At 54.7% G+C, this 14137-nt stretch overlaps 1 protein-coding gene across 6 annotated transcripts; it reads left to right on the forward strand.

Annotated features, from left to right (window-relative positions):
* The first annotated feature begins 5183 nt into the window (after nt 1-5183).
* FDPS (farnesyl diphosphate synthase) lies at nt 5184-14071 on the forward strand. 6 transcript variants are annotated; one of them, XM_039251317.1, is made up of 11 exons: nt 5292-5353; nt 6089-6304; nt 6380-6542; nt 7677-7817; nt 11442-11522; nt 11628-11750; nt 12253-12341; nt 12428-12500; nt 13049-13126; nt 13209-13343; nt 13812-14071. In XM_039251317.1, exons 2-11 carry the CDS (start codon nt 6126-6128, stop codon nt 14010-14012), a joined length of 1263 nt encoding a protein of 420 aa, XP_039107248.1. In that variant the 5' UTR covers nt 5292-5353; nt 6089-6125; the 3' UTR covers nt 14013-14071. The 6 variants fall into 6 exon arrangements, with proteins under 6 accessions (XP_039107251.1, XP_039107253.1, XP_039107254.1 ...); XM_039251318.1 differs by having other exon boundaries at nt 5302-5353; nt 6175-6304; XM_039251320.1 differs by lacking the exons at nt 5292-5353; nt 6089-6304 and adding an exon at nt 5184-5291.
* Nucleotides 14072-14137: the final 66 nt, after the last annotated feature.

Here is a 14137-nt window from a genome sequence, read left to right on the forward strand (position 1 = left end):
TTAACCTGGAGTTTGCAATGAGAATGAATTAATAATTCCTTGGATTTCAGTGGACTTGAATATTTACAAAGACTTTCCCCTAGTTTGCCACTTTTGGCCGTCCACTCCGCTCTACAAGCTAGTTACATAGGCTGCACACCGAGGTCTCCTGAAATACGCCAGTGTCCTCAGTTTGCCGCATCGGAGCCCAGACAGTGAGGCCGTGGGGCTTGCTGACCATCACCCAGCTGCTCACGGTGGAGCCAAGGCTCGAACCAGGCAACGTTTAAGCCCAGGGACCCCACTTCCGCTGCGCTAGGAACTGAGAGGCCCCCACCTAGAACCGATTTCTCTTCTGGGTGAGTTTCAATCTCTCCTCTCCCTGGGGGCGAGCAGGCTGGCAGCCGTGCCCGACTCCCTTCAGACCACAGGGGATGAGCCAGGGGGGTATTGAATCGGCAGAAGCCCTCCTACAGGCCGCCCTCCGCCCTCCGCCCGTTGCCTAGGAGGCCAGGAGGCCGCGCCCCTTCCTGAAGGGCCTTCTCCCAGCCTTCCCAGCCTCGCACTGCCTCCTTCCTGAGAGCAGCCTTCGCTCTCTGGACCTCTTGGGGCTTCCTGCCACTCCTGTGCTGGTCTCTCATCTGTATCCATGTCCTTCGTTAATCCGCACCCCCCCACCCCGTCACTGAGCGGGACAGCAGTGACCCAGGGCCTGGGCAGAGAGGACAAGGGAAGGGAGAGGTGAGTCTGGCGAAAGGGGCGGCTGTGGTGAGATGTGCAGACTCAAAGGCAGATGGAGTAGACTCTGGATGTGGCTGGTTGTGACCTGGGCTGTAATTTACTGTGTAATGACAAGTGACATTTTCTGGGCCTGCCTCTAGTTCTCCAGGTAAACCACACGATTTCCAGTTGGGTTTTTTTTATTTAAGTTTATTTATTTGTTTTGAGAGCGAAAGACAGAGAGAGAGAGAAAGCAAGCAAGGAAGGGGCAGAGAGGGAGAATCCCAAGCAGGCTCTGCACTGATAGTGCCGCATGTGGGGCTGGAACTCACAAACTCTGAGATCATGACCTGATCCAAAACCAAGAGTTAGACGCTTACCTGACGGAGCCACTCAGGTGCCCCTAGTTTTTTTTTTTTTTTTTTTTTCCTTTTTTTTTTTTAAAATTTTTTAATGTTTTTATTTATTTCCAGGAGAGAGAGAGAGAGACAGCGTGAGCAGGGGAGGGTCAGAGAGAGAGGGAGTCACAGACTCTGAAACAGGCTCCAGGCTCTGAGCTGGCAGCCAGCACAGAGCCCGACGCGGGGCCCGAACCCACGAACCGCGAGATCATGACCTAAGCGAAAGTCGGACGCCCAACAGACTAAGCCACCCAGGCGCCCCAGTTTTTTTTTTTCTTTAATTGTGGTAAAATATATGTAACATAAAATGTACCATTTTAACCACTTTAAGTGTACAGTTGAGTGGCAGTTGGTGTGTGCACACTGTGCAAACATCCCCACCATCCATTTCTAGAACTTTCTAAGTCTTCTCAAACTGAAACACTATACCCATGAAACAGGAGCTCCTCAGTCGTGCCTCCCCCAGCCCCCGGCACCCACCATTCAACTTTTGCCTCTATGAACTTGACTCCTCTAGGGGCCTCATATAAGAACATTCAGGGGCTCCTGGGTGGCTCAGTCAGTTAAGCGGTTAAGCATCTGCTCATGATCTAGCAGTGTGTGGGTTTGAGTCCCGTGTTGGGCTCTGTGCTGACAGCTCAGAGCCTGGAGCCTGCTTCGGATTCTGTGTCTCCCTCTCTCTCTGCCCCTCCGCTGCCCATACTCTGTGTCTATCTCTCAATACTAAATAAATGTTAAAAAAAAAAAAAAAAAGAATCATGTGGTGTTTTTTTGTGTCTGCCCTAAGGCACTGAGCAAGATGTCCTCAAGGTTCATCCATGAGGTAACATGTGTCAGAATTTCCTTCCTTAATTTTAAGGCTGAAGAATACCCCACTGTAAGTATACACCGCCTTTTGTCTGTGGATGGGCCCGGGGGTCATTTCCACCTTTTGGCTGTTGTGAATAACACTGCAGTGAGCACCGGCCTACGAGTGTTTGTGTGGGTCTGTGCGCAGCTCCGGGGGGTATACGCCTAGGAGGAGAATTACTGGGCCATGTGGCAGTTCTATGTCTTCTGTTTTTTTGTTTTAATTTATTTCTAGGAGAGAGAGAGAGAGACAGCGTGAGCAGGGGAGGGTCAGAGACAGAGGGAGACACAGACTGAAACAGGCTCCAGGCTCCGAGCTGGCAGTCAGCACAGAGCCCGACGCGGGGCTCGAACCCACGAACCGCGAGATCATGACCTAAGCGAAAGTCGGACGCTTAACCGACTAAGCCACCCAGGCGCCCCAGTTCTATGTCTTCTATTTTGAGGAACAGCCCACTGTTTCTCAGAACAGGTGGAACATTTTAGGTTCTCACTAGCAATGTCTGGGGGGTCCCAATTTCTCCATATTCTCACCAACATTTGTTATTTTCATTAAAAATTTTTTCTAAATTTATTTATTTATTTGAGAGAGAGAGAGAGAGAAGAGAAGAGAAGAGAAGAGAAGAGAAGACAAGGAGACACAGAGAATCCCAAGCAGGCTCTGAACTGTCAGCACAGATCCCAATGCAGGGCTTGAACCCACGAATCATGAGATCATGACCTGAGCTGAAACCAAGAGTCGGATGTTTAACCGACTGAGCCACCCAGGTGCCCCTGTTAGTTTCATTTTTTTAATCTGTTTTTTTTTTTTTAATTTTTTATGTTTCATTTTATTGTTGAGAGAGAGAGAGAGACAGAGTGCAAGCAGGGGAGGTGCAGAAAGAGGGAGACACAGAACCCAAAGCAGGCTCTTGGCTCTGCGCTGTTGGCACAGAGCCTGATGTGGGGCTTGAACTTACGGATGGTGAGATCATGGCCTGAGCTGAAGCTGGATGCTTAACCGACTGAACCACCCATGCGCCCCAAAATCTGTTTATTTTTACTATATTCATACTAATAAGTGTAAAGTGTTATCTCACGTGGTCAATGGTAGATTGTCTTTGGAGAAATGTCTACTCGAGTCCTTTGCCCATTTTCTAACTAGGTTGTTTCTATTTTTATTATTGAGTTTTAAGGGTTCTTTATGTATTCTGAATATCAAACCCTTATCAGATATAGGATTTGGGAACATTTTCTTCCATTCTGTACACTTCCTTTTCACGCTCTTGATAGTATCCTCTGGTGGACAATGGTTTTTAATTTTGATGAAGCTCAATTTATCTTTTCTTTTGCTGTTTACACTTTTGGTGTTATATATAAGAATCCATCACTAGGGGCACCTGGCTGGCTCAGTTGGTGGAGCATGTGACTCTTGATCTTGGGGTTGTAAGTTCGAGCCCCACATTGGGTGTAGGGATTACTTAAAAATAAAAAATCTTTTTTTTTTTTTTTAAAGAATCCATCACTAAATACAAGGCATGAAGGCTTATTCCTATGTTACCTTCTAAGACTTTTTATGGTTTTAACTTTTATATTTAGATTTTAGTTCATTTTGAGTTAAATTTTGAATATGGTGTGAGGTAGGGGTCCAACTTCATTCTTTTGCATCAGGAAAGATGATTCTGTCTACCTAGTGCCATTTGTTGAAGAGAATGTCTTTTCCCCACTTCGTGGACTTAGTACCTTTGTAAAAAACCTATTAGCTATAGATGGGTGAGTTTATTTCTCGACTCTCAAATCTGTTTCATTGGTCAACATGTCTATTCTTATGCTAGTACACATGGTTTTGATTATTATTATTTTTTAATATTTTTATTTATTTCTAGGAGAGAGAGAGACAGCGTGAGCAGGGGAGGGTCAGAGAGAGAGGGAGTCACAGACTGAAACAGGCTCCAGGCTCTGAGCTGCAGTCAGCACAGAGCCCGACGCGGGGCTCGAACCCACGAATCGCGAGATCATGACCTAAGTGAAAGTCGGACGCTTAACCGACTAAGCCACCCAGGCGCCCCAACACATGGTTTTGATTATTATAGCTGTGTAGTAAGAGTTTGAGCTTGAGTTGGGCTCTGTGCTGACAGCTCAGAGCCTGGAGCCTGCTTCAGATTCTGTGTCTCCCTCTCTCTCTGCCCCTCGCCCCTCATGCTCTCTCTGTCTCTCTCTCAAAAATAAGTAAACACAAAAAACAAGATTATTTGAGCTATCCAGGGTCCCTTGTAATTACATATGCATTTGCAGATTGCCTTTTCCATAGCTGCAAAAAATTTTTTTGTTGTTGGAATTTTGACAGGGATTGTGTTGAATCTGTTAATCATTTTGGGGGACATCTTAATAGTAAGTCTTTCTACCCAAGAACATTTTCAATTTAATTAAGTTTCTTTAATTTTTTTTTCAGCAATGTTTTATAGTTTTCACTGTACAAGTCTTTTACCTGCTTGTTAAATTTTATTCTTAGGTATTTTATTCACTATGAAAAATAGAATCACACTCTTGCTTTTTGAGATTGTTCATCGCAGGGGCACCTGGCTGGCTGAGCTGTTAGAGCACAGAACTCCTGATCTCGGGGTGGGGTGGGGGGGACTTCTGAGTTCGAGCCCCATGTTGGGTGTGGAGATTACTTAAAAATCAGAAAAGAAAGAACAAAAGAAAGAGAGAGGCTTGTTCGTTGCTTGTGCGCCGAAGCGCAACTGATTTTTGCAGGTTTTGTTCCCTGCTCTAGGAGCTCGAGTAGAAAATCTTGTGGATTTTCCATAGTTAGGATCACGTCTCTGAAATACATATTTTTACTACTTTTCCAACTTAGTTGTTTTTTGCTTTTTCTTATCTAATAGCTCTGGCTTCAACTTCCAGGACAAGGCTGAACAGCAATGGTGAGAGCGGGTACCCTCCCACAGCGAATTTTGTTCTTTAAAATAAAACCTATTTAGGTCCCGGGTGGTTTCGAGTTGCAAGGACCTTCGCGGATGCGTTGAGTAACCGCGCCTCCCGAGCGTTCGCGTGTAGGCGGAGCCAGAGCCTACGGGGCCCTGCGCGCAGCCCTCCCATTGGTTGTCCGGTGCAGGGCCCCATGCTCGCACGAGGGGATGCAGCCAATCAGCGTGGCTCGTCTCCGCCCAGCCAGCCCGCGCTAGATCGCGTCGTCCTGTCCCTCCTGCTGCATGCCGGGAATTGTAGTCTGATGGGGGCCTTTCCGCTTGGAGCGAAGGGACTCGGGAACTACTAGACCCAGCGTGCCGCGCGCCCAGCCCAGTGGGGTTCAGGAGTACCCCGCCTACCCACCGGATCAGGATCCGGCACCAGCAGCAGGTGAGAGAGGTTACTGGCAGGCGCTCAGGCCCGGTGGGAGGCTCGGCTTCACGTCCGTGCAAGTACGTGGGGGCGCACGAGGGCCGCTGTCCTGCGTGGGAGGCCCGGGTGTTGGGAGCCCGCGGGCCGGACCGGCTGACCCTGTGGGCGGGCGGAAGCCGCCGGGATGGACGTGCAGTGTGCGCGCCCAGAGACGCCCCGGCCGCCGGGTGGCTGCTCCGCCGCCGGCCGCGCGCCGCCTGTGACCGCGGACCTCGAGTCCGTGGCTCCCGGGGTTGCGGCCCAGTTTTCCGTCGTCTTGGGGTTTCTCCGAGCCTGCGCACCCCTCTCCCCGCTCCCCGGGGAGACCTGGGCTCTCGAGTTGGCGCTGCCACTGTCCACGTATCTTTCTGCCTCCTCGAGCCTCCGTTTGGCCTTCATGAAAGGCGGCGCTTTAAGTGTCCTCGCAGCCCCGGGTCCTCAGGTCCTTCAGTCTGGGCTCTTCCAGCTGTGCTCCAGGACGTGGGGGAAGAAGCCACGGGTGTAGCAATTCCAGAGGTTCCCCGCAGGGTTGACGGCCGAGGGGATATAGTTGGGTGGCGTTAAGTTATTCTAAGTGTGCACTTAAGTGCGGTCGGTGGACTTCCAGGCAGCCGGCCGAACTCCTGCTCCGTGCACTAACTCCTTCGCGTAAAGGCCCTGGAGCCTCGCTCAGGAGGGGGCGGGGCATTGTGGGCCCCGAGGGAAAAGGCTGGGGGTGGTGGGGGTGACCTGGGGAGCTGCCACCGAGCCTCTGCCTGTGGTGCTTGCCCCTGCAGGGAGTGCTCAGTGCCCCCTCCCTATGCCACCCCTGTGATGCCCCTGTCCCGCTGGCTGAGATCTGTGGGGGTCTTCTTGCTGCCAGCTCCCTGCTGGGTGCCCCGGGAGAGGTGGCTGGGTTCCCTACGGCGGCCCTCCCTGGTGCACGGGTGCCCAGCCCCGGGGGCCTGGCACGGTGCCCGCTGCTGGTGCCAAGCGTGGACAGAGGAGCCTCGGTGAGTGTGGTGGGGTGAGGGGCCTTGGGGAGGGGAGCAGTGCTCAGGTTTCTGACTTGACCTTCCTCTCCTCAGAGCACTTTACTCCTCCCTCAGAATGAACGGAAACCAGAAATTGGACCCTTATGCCCAAGAACAGCAGGATTTCATCCAGCACTTCTCCCAGATTGTCAAGGTGCTGACAGAGGATGGCATGGGCCACCCGGAGATAGGTGATGCCATTGCCAGGCTCAAGGAGGTGAGGGATCTCTCCTTGATTCTCTCAGAGAGAGAATCTTTGGCTTGTTCTGGAAGTGTGTGGGGTCCAGCTTTGACACGGAGTGGGGGCGAGGGGGGAGGAGCAGGCTTTTACCTGAGTGACTCTGGGTCTCCTCTGGAGGAGCGGGTCCTGGGCAGGTGTACTTCCTGCTAAAGGACTGCTTTGTATAAAGGGTGAAGGGGGTGAAGGCTTCAAACCTGGTAAGTCTTTGATTTTGTTGAGAAAGGGAATCAGGTGTCCGAGATCACAAGGTGCTGTTTTGATAGGGACCTGGGGGGAAGGCAGCCTGAGGCGGACCTGGTGAGGCCAGGCCGGCACCAGAAACCTTGCCCCAGGGGAAGTCTGGCTGGTTTTTTTAAATTTTATTTTTTAATTAAATTAATTTTTAAATGTTTCATTTATTTATTAAAAATTTTTTCTAATGTTTTCATTTATTTCTGAGAGAGAGAGGGGCACCGTGAGCAGGGGAGGGTCAGAGAGAGAGGGAGACACAGAATCCGAGGCAGGCTCCAGGCTCTGAGCTGTCAGCACAGAGCCTGACGTGGGGCTTGAACTCATAAACCGGGAGATCGTGACATGAGCTGAAGTCGGACGCTTAACCGACTGAGCCCCCAGGCGCCCCGGCCTTGTCTTTAATATGGTGAGGGAGGCCTTTCACTTCCAGTGTGAGTGGTGGGTGGGAGGAGGTGGCGGGGAAGCTTAGGCGAGGGGGGGTGGGGCAGGCACCTGGGAAGGAGAGACCTGTGTGAACAGTTTTCCCTGGGTTCAAGCTCTGCTCTGGGCTTCAGGGCAGATTTTAATGTGCAGTATGGAGGCTTTAAGTTTACTGAGGAGTGCAGTGCCTGGCTGGGTCAGTCAGTAGAGCTTGCGACTCTTGATCTCAGGGTCATGAGTTCAAGCCCTGTGTTGGACACGGAGCCTGGTTAAAAAAAGAGAAGAATTTACTGTGGAAGACAAGCCAGAGAGAGCTGGGGATGCGGGATAGGAGCAATTCCAGAGGCTCCCTGGAGGAGGAGGCAGGTTTGAGGAAGTTAGGCGGAGGTCGGGAGGGAGGGAGTGTGGGGGGCAGTCTCCACGGCACCTGCCGACGCCCTGCCCTCCCCCTCGCGCCAGGTGCTGGAGTACAACGCTGTCGGCGGCAAGTACCAGCGGGGCCTGACGGTGCTGATAGCCTACCAGGAGCTGGTGAGGCCGGGGAAGCTGGACGCTGACAGTCTCGGGCGGGCCCGGACCGTGGGCTGGTGTGTGGAACTGGTGAGAAGACGGGGCGGCCGGAGAAGGCGGAGGTTTTATCGGGGTTGGGGGTCGTCCTGGGGAGGGGAGAGGAGGGACGAGCCTAAACCTAATTTCTCCCCGAGATTCTGTGCAATAGTAGTCGAATTTAGACCCCAAATTACTCCAAGGTTAGCAAAGGTATGGAACCTCTTTGCCAGCGGTATGTATTTAATCCACAAACCAGCCGTGGGCCAGGGCCTTGGAACTGGGCATTAAGATGTGAGCTCTGGGGCGCCTGGGCGGCTCATTTGGTGGAGTCTCTTTGTTTCTTCTTGAAATGTTTATTTATTTTTTTTTTTGAGAGAGAGAGAGTGGGTTGAGGTCGGGGTGGTACAGAGGAGCCGAAGCAGACTGTGTGCTGACAGCAGAGCTCCTGACGTGGGGCTCAAACCGTGATCTTGAACCGTGAGAACATGACCTGAGCTGAAATCACACTCAAACAACTGAGCCCCCCAGCTCCCCGAGCATCTAACTCTTGATCTCAGGTCTTGTTCTCAGGGTCATAAGTTTGGCCCCTAGTTAGGCTCCATGCTGAGTGTGGAGCCTACTTAAAAAAAAAGAGAGAGAAGAGCCCGGGGGGCTCAGTCGGTTAAAGGTCTGACTTTGGCTCAGGTTATGATCTCACAGTTTGTGGGTTCGGCCCCACATTGGGCTCTGTGCTGGCAGCTCAGAGCCTGGAGCCTGCTTCGGATTCTGTGTCTCCCTCTCTCTCTGCCCCTCCCCTGCTCCCTCTCTGTCTCTCAAAAATAAATAAACATTAAAAAAAGAAATAAAACGTCAACTCTTTTCCTCCGAGCAGGGGATAACCATGCAAACAAGGTAGTTCTTCCAGAAGGTTACTCCAAAGCAGAGACTGAAAACTTTCAGCCCACTGCTAGTTTTCAAAAACTAGGGCCCTAAATTAAAGAAAGAAGAGACGTCACATAAAAACCCAGATTTCCAGCATTACTTGGGAAATTGCTAGATCTGGGCCCAGACTCCCATGTAGCTACAACTGGCTGACGTTGAATCGTAGCCGCTAACCCAGGACAGGGCCCGTGCTCTTCTGCGTGGCCCCGTCTCTCTCTGCTTTGCTCCAGCCCCCTCGTCTCCCATAGCCTTGAAAGGGTATTGTTTCCTGGCCTAAAGCCTTCACTGGTGACAAGGAGCCTGGGTCCCAGGAGGGGTGCCGGGTGCCAGGCTCTGAGAAGGGTGGCGGTGAGCTCCAAAGGGAAGACACTGACGGGCAGCGAGGGCGGGAGGGGCTCGGGAGCAGCCATTTGGTTCGGGCCGCGTGGCTGGCACCCTGGCGTGTGGCTGTTGGAAATTCTAGCCTGTGGCTCGTGAGTGAGGTGGGGCTGGAGAGGAGGGATTTGCCTCCAAGGCGGTCAAGGGATGGTGGCGCCCCTGAGGGACGAGGCCCCGGGTGACCGGCAAGGAGGATCGGGCCGCGCGGGGGGTTTGAGGGCCCCGCGCTTCACTGGGTCGAATGAATTGTCATGAATTATAGCTGCACCTGTGAGGGTTTCCTTTTTTAAGCATGGCTGTGATGCTGTCACTTCCCAGGGGCCCTTCTGAGCTGTCCACCGGTGTTTTTATTTGGGTGGTTTAAAAAAAAGAAAAAAGTATCTTGGGAGAGACCGAGGGAGCACGAGCAGGGGAGGGGGACTCCAAGCTGTCAGCACAGAGCCTGATGTGAGGCTTGAACTCCCGAAACCCTGAGATATGACCTGAGCCGAAACCTAGAGTCAGAGGCCTAACCAGCTGAGCCACCCAGGCGCCCCTTGTAATCTCTGCTTTTATCTTTCTACTTCTGCTTCATCTCCTTCAGCCTCTTGCTTTTCTATTTCAGCATTTACCTCCTAGAAACAAGGACATTGGTCTGTATAGCCACAATGGGGTGACCACCGTGTCTTAGTTCAGTGGGGGTTATGACAAAGTAACGCGCACGGGGGGGCTTCACAGAAGTGACTTTCGCAGAGTCCTGGGGGCTGGAAGTGGGAGATCACCGCACTCGCGTGGCTGGTGCCCGTCCTGGCTCCGGGGGGCCCCTTGCTGCTACGCCCTGTGCACGGGGGGCCCGGGCTCCGGAGGCTGTGTGGTGAGGCCCGGGCTCAGCGCCTCTGTGACTGTTAGGATTTCAGCTATGCATTTGCAAGGATACATTCAGGCCACAGCAACATTCCAAGATATTTATTGAACACTGATACAATAATATGATCTAATGTATACTTTGCACTTAAATATTCCTAATTGTACCCAAAATGTCCATTCTGCGTTGTTTGGTTTTTTTTAAACACTCAGGGTCCAGTCAAGAGTAACACACTGTATTTGGTGATTCTTCTTCAATCTTTAATCTTTAGAATAGTCCCTCCACCGTAATTGACCAATACCATGGATAGATTTCTCATTAATTGAGACTTTGGTACCGGTATGTATGTTGAGTTTCCCCGATAACAGGATGTGCAGTTGGGGTGAAGCAGCTGCCACGGGGTAGGGGAGGCGGGGGGAAGCCACGCGCCTGTGCCCCTTGGAGGCCGTTCTGGTCGAGTGGGAACGGCTGAAGGCGGCGGAAGAGGCAGTGGACCGGGGCCTCTGCGGACCCGTGTCACTCAGAGTAAGCGCCATGTAAATAAAACACATGCCTCCAATATGGGGAGCCCAGAGCCTGCCCAGGATGAGGTCAGATGGAAAGGTGCGGACAGATGCCTCCTTCCCCGGTGATTCACTTGGGAGAAGAGCGGCGGCCACCTTAGCCCTTTCTGTGCCGTGCGCGACGGGCCGCGCTGGGCGAGCCGAGCCAGGCAGGCCCACCAGCGCTCATGGAGATCGGGACGGCGTGAAGATTGGAAACCACGTCCTGAAAAGCTATGTGTAAAGTCTCGGAACGTGGGGCCTGACTACGACAAGTATCGGGTACATGACAGCGTTTCACTGTCTCTGTTAGACATGCATTGATGGCTCATCGGCTCTGGGAGCGGACTCCCGGGGGGCAGGGGGGCAGGCGCCGTCCTTGCCTCCAAAGACTTGGCAGCCTGCTGGGAAAACCCGCACCTCCCGGGGGCCTCGGGGAAGCTGGGCGTCAGAAGCCCTGGGTGGTGTGAGTGGTTAGACGGTTAAGACCCACGGGGGTGAAAGTCGCCAGGGGTCAGACTCCAGTTCTGTCCCTATCACACCTGCACCCTTAGATGAGCTCCCTGAGGTGGGGCTTTGTCCTGGACACAAGGGTGTAAGCAGAGTGCCCGGGGCCACGCGGGAACAGCTGCCTTTACTCCAGAAGTCACATAAAGTCAGACTGCATGAAGAAGTCTTTCCGTCAGCATGCACGGAAAATTCTGGCGTGAGCACAGTCCCTGAAGATCTTACCTCCCTCGCCCCAGGGTTGTCTCAGCCTGTGTGTTTGGGGGTGTCCGAGATCTCCTGGAGTCTCTCAATCTGGAACCGAGAGCTGTGACCACACGTTATACCTGGCACGGCCACACCAACAAGGTCACAGAATTTTACGAAGTCCCACAGCACCGCACAGCGGTCCCAGCCTGTCCGTGGTGGCCGCTCTGTCGCTGGTAGAAGGAGCCCCCCGTGAGGAGACCCTAGGGCCTCACCCCACTCCTCCTCCTCCTCTAGCTCCAGGCTTTCTTCCTGGTGTCAGACGACATCATGGATTCCTCCCTCACCCGACGGGGGCAGATCTGCTGGTATCAGAAGGTACCGTGGGCGCGGGAGCCGGCCCCGGGGAGGTGGTGACCTAGAGCCTGCCGAGGTGTTCCCGCTGGCCAGAGACTGACTGACTTTTCTCTGCGTCCCTGACAGCCAGGCATAGGTTTGGAAGCCATCAACGACTCTCTGCTTCTGGAAGCCTGTATCTACCGCATGCTGAGGCTCTACTGCCGGGAGCAGCCCTATTACCTGAACCTGATGGAGCTGTTCCTACAGGTGTGCTGCCGGCCCGCGCTCTCAGGGGCTCCTTCATCCAGCTGCTTCCAGGGCAGGTGGGGGGAGGGGGGCTAGGTCTGCCTGGAGGAGAGCTGGGCAGGCAGGGTGCTGGGCAGGGTGGCGGCAGGAAGGGGGCTCTCCCTGTGTCTCAGTGATCATGTCTGTATGCGCCATGGGGTTCGGGGCCCTCTCCCTCTCCTTAGAAATTTATTTTGAGAGAGAGAGCGCGCGCGAGCACGTGAGCCACTGAGTGGAGGAGGGGCAGAGAGGGAGAGAGAATCCCAAGCAGGCTTTCCACTGACAGCGCAGAGCCCGATACAGGGCTTGAACCGTGAGATCGTGAGATCGTGACCTGGGCCGAGATAAGAGCCACCCAGGCGCCCTCAGGGCCCTGCCCCCTTGCTGCCTCTCCGACCGCCCATGGCAAGGGATGTGGGTGCCAGGATTTCGGGGTTTCCCAGCCCTGGAGAAAGGCCAGGTTATGGGCCATCTTCCTCCTCAGAGTTCCTATCACACTGAGCTCGGACAGACGCTGGACCTCATCACGGCCCCCCAGGGCAACGTGGATCTCAGCAGATTCACTGAAAAGAGGTGAGGGACCATGGGAACCGCATCTGGACGGCGGGCGGGCCGTGCTGGGCACTGCCCTGAGGAGTGTGTCTTCTTCCCCTGTTCAGGTACAAGTCCATCGTCAAGTATAAGACTGCTTTCTACTCGTTCTACCTTCCCGTGGCTGCTGCCATGTACATGGTGAGCCGGCCTCCCCGCCCCTGCTGCCGGCTGATGGCGCTTTCGGACAGGAGGGCACAAAGCCCACAGCTTCGGGCAGTCTGGCGCCCCCCTGCGGGGCCCTGTGACCTTGACCAAGTTACTTAAGCTGTCTGAGCCTGCTTTCAGCTGTAAGATGATAAAGTCCCCACCCCAGGATTTTTATGACCATTAACCGAGGCAAGGGACCTGAAGGCAGTGTGCCCATCGGGGGGGCACTTCTGTCCACCCGAGTCCGGACAGAAGTGGGGAGGAGGTCATTTGTCTGAGGTGAAGACTGTATGAAGTGCTCACCCTGACCTCGCTTCTCCGTTCCCCTGTTGTCACGAAGTGGGAAGTGGTGAAGGGTTAGGCATCCGGCTCCCTGGGAGGCGCAGCCGACGCAAGCGGGTAGAGCCTGGACCATCAGCACGTCCTGCCTCTGGGCCGCCAGGGATGGCTGAGAGGCGAGGGGAGGCGATCTGGGGGCGGCGGCAGGGACCGTGAAGGCCCCCCCGGGGACCGGCTAACCGTTCCGCTCTCTGCCGCAGGCGGGCATCGACGGGGAGAAGGAGCACGCCAGCGCCAAGGTGATCTTGCTGGAGATGGGGGAGTTCTTCCAGGTGCAGGTAGGAAGGCGCTGGCGGGACAGGCTGCCGCATCCCGCTGCCTCCGGGTCTCGTCATTTCACCCTTTCTGCCGCCTGCCCAGGACGATTACCTTGATCTCTTTGGGGACCCCAGCGTGACAGGCAAGATTGGCACTGACATCCAGGACAACAAATGCAGCTGGCTGGTGGTTCAGTGTCTGCAGCGGGCCTCTCCGGAGCAGCGCAGGGTCCTCCAGGTGCCTGGGGGGGGAGGGCGTGGCTCCGTGGGCTCCTACGAAAGGGGACAGGGCACTGATTCTCAAGTGGGGGTGCTGGTGCACCCCGGGGGACATTTGGCAACAGCAGCAGACATTTTTGGTCGCAACTCGGTGTGCGCACGTGCTGCAGGTGTGGGTGGAGGCCAGGGATGCTGCCTAACCTCTTAGGCTGCGCACAACGGCTTCCCACCCCGGGGCCTCCAGCCGCGAGTGTGAGTAGTGCCCAGGTTGAGGAGCCCTCGGGGAGAAGAAACGGGCCTGAGCCGGTGTCTGAGCATCTGGGGTGGGGAGACGGGAGTTCGGGATCAAGGGACTCAAAGACCCTGGAAACTGGGGGGGGAACGCAGTGAACAGCCGGAGAGATGTTCTGGAATGTGTGGACGCGGGGCAGGGCGTGCCCGGCACCCGGAGGCGCTGGTGGCGGAGGCTGAGCCCAGTCCCTTGCAGGAGAACTACGGGCGAAAGGAGGCGGAGAAGGTGGCCCGGGTGAAGGCGCTCTACGAGGAGCTGCAGCTGCCGGCCGCGTTCCGGCAGTACGAGGAGGACAGCTACAGCCGCCTGATGGGCCTCATCGGGCAGCACGCCTCACCCCTGCCCCCGGCCATCTTCCTGGGGCTGGCGCACAAGATTTACAAGAGGAAGAAGTGACCTGGGCCCCGCGAGGGGAGGGCGAGGGCGAGGCGCTCAATAAACTGTCTCACCTTCTCGTGGTGCTGCTCCTGCTGTGTGGCCGCGGCGCCGCTCCGCCGGGCGGGCAGGGCCGGGGGTGGCTG

Source organism: Hyaena hyaena, unplaced genomic scaffold (genome assembly GCF_003009895.1).
Source record: "Hyaena hyaena isolate Hyena2069 unplaced genomic scaffold, ASM300989v1 scaffold_385, whole genome shotgun sequence".
NCBI classification, from domain to species: domain Eukaryota; kingdom Metazoa; phylum Chordata; class Mammalia; order Carnivora; family Hyaenidae; genus Hyaena; species Hyaena hyaena.

What these genes read in the sequence shown, in the direction of transcription:
- FDPS (XM_039251317.1), top strand. Translation starts at nt 6,126, where the DNA reads ATGCCCCTGTCCCGCTGGCTGAGATCTGTGGGGGTCTTCTTGCTGCCA. An exon ending in GCGTGGACAGAGGAGCCTCG is followed by an intron (nt 6,305 to 6,379) that starts GTGAGTGTGGTG and finishes TCCTCTCCTCAG; the next exon opens with AGCACTTTACTCCTCCCTCA. An exon ending in GGGAGTTCTTCCAGGTGCAG is followed by an intron (nt 13,127 to 13,208) that starts GTAGGAAGGCGC and finishes CCGCCTGCCCAG; the next exon opens with GACGATTACCTTGATCTCTT.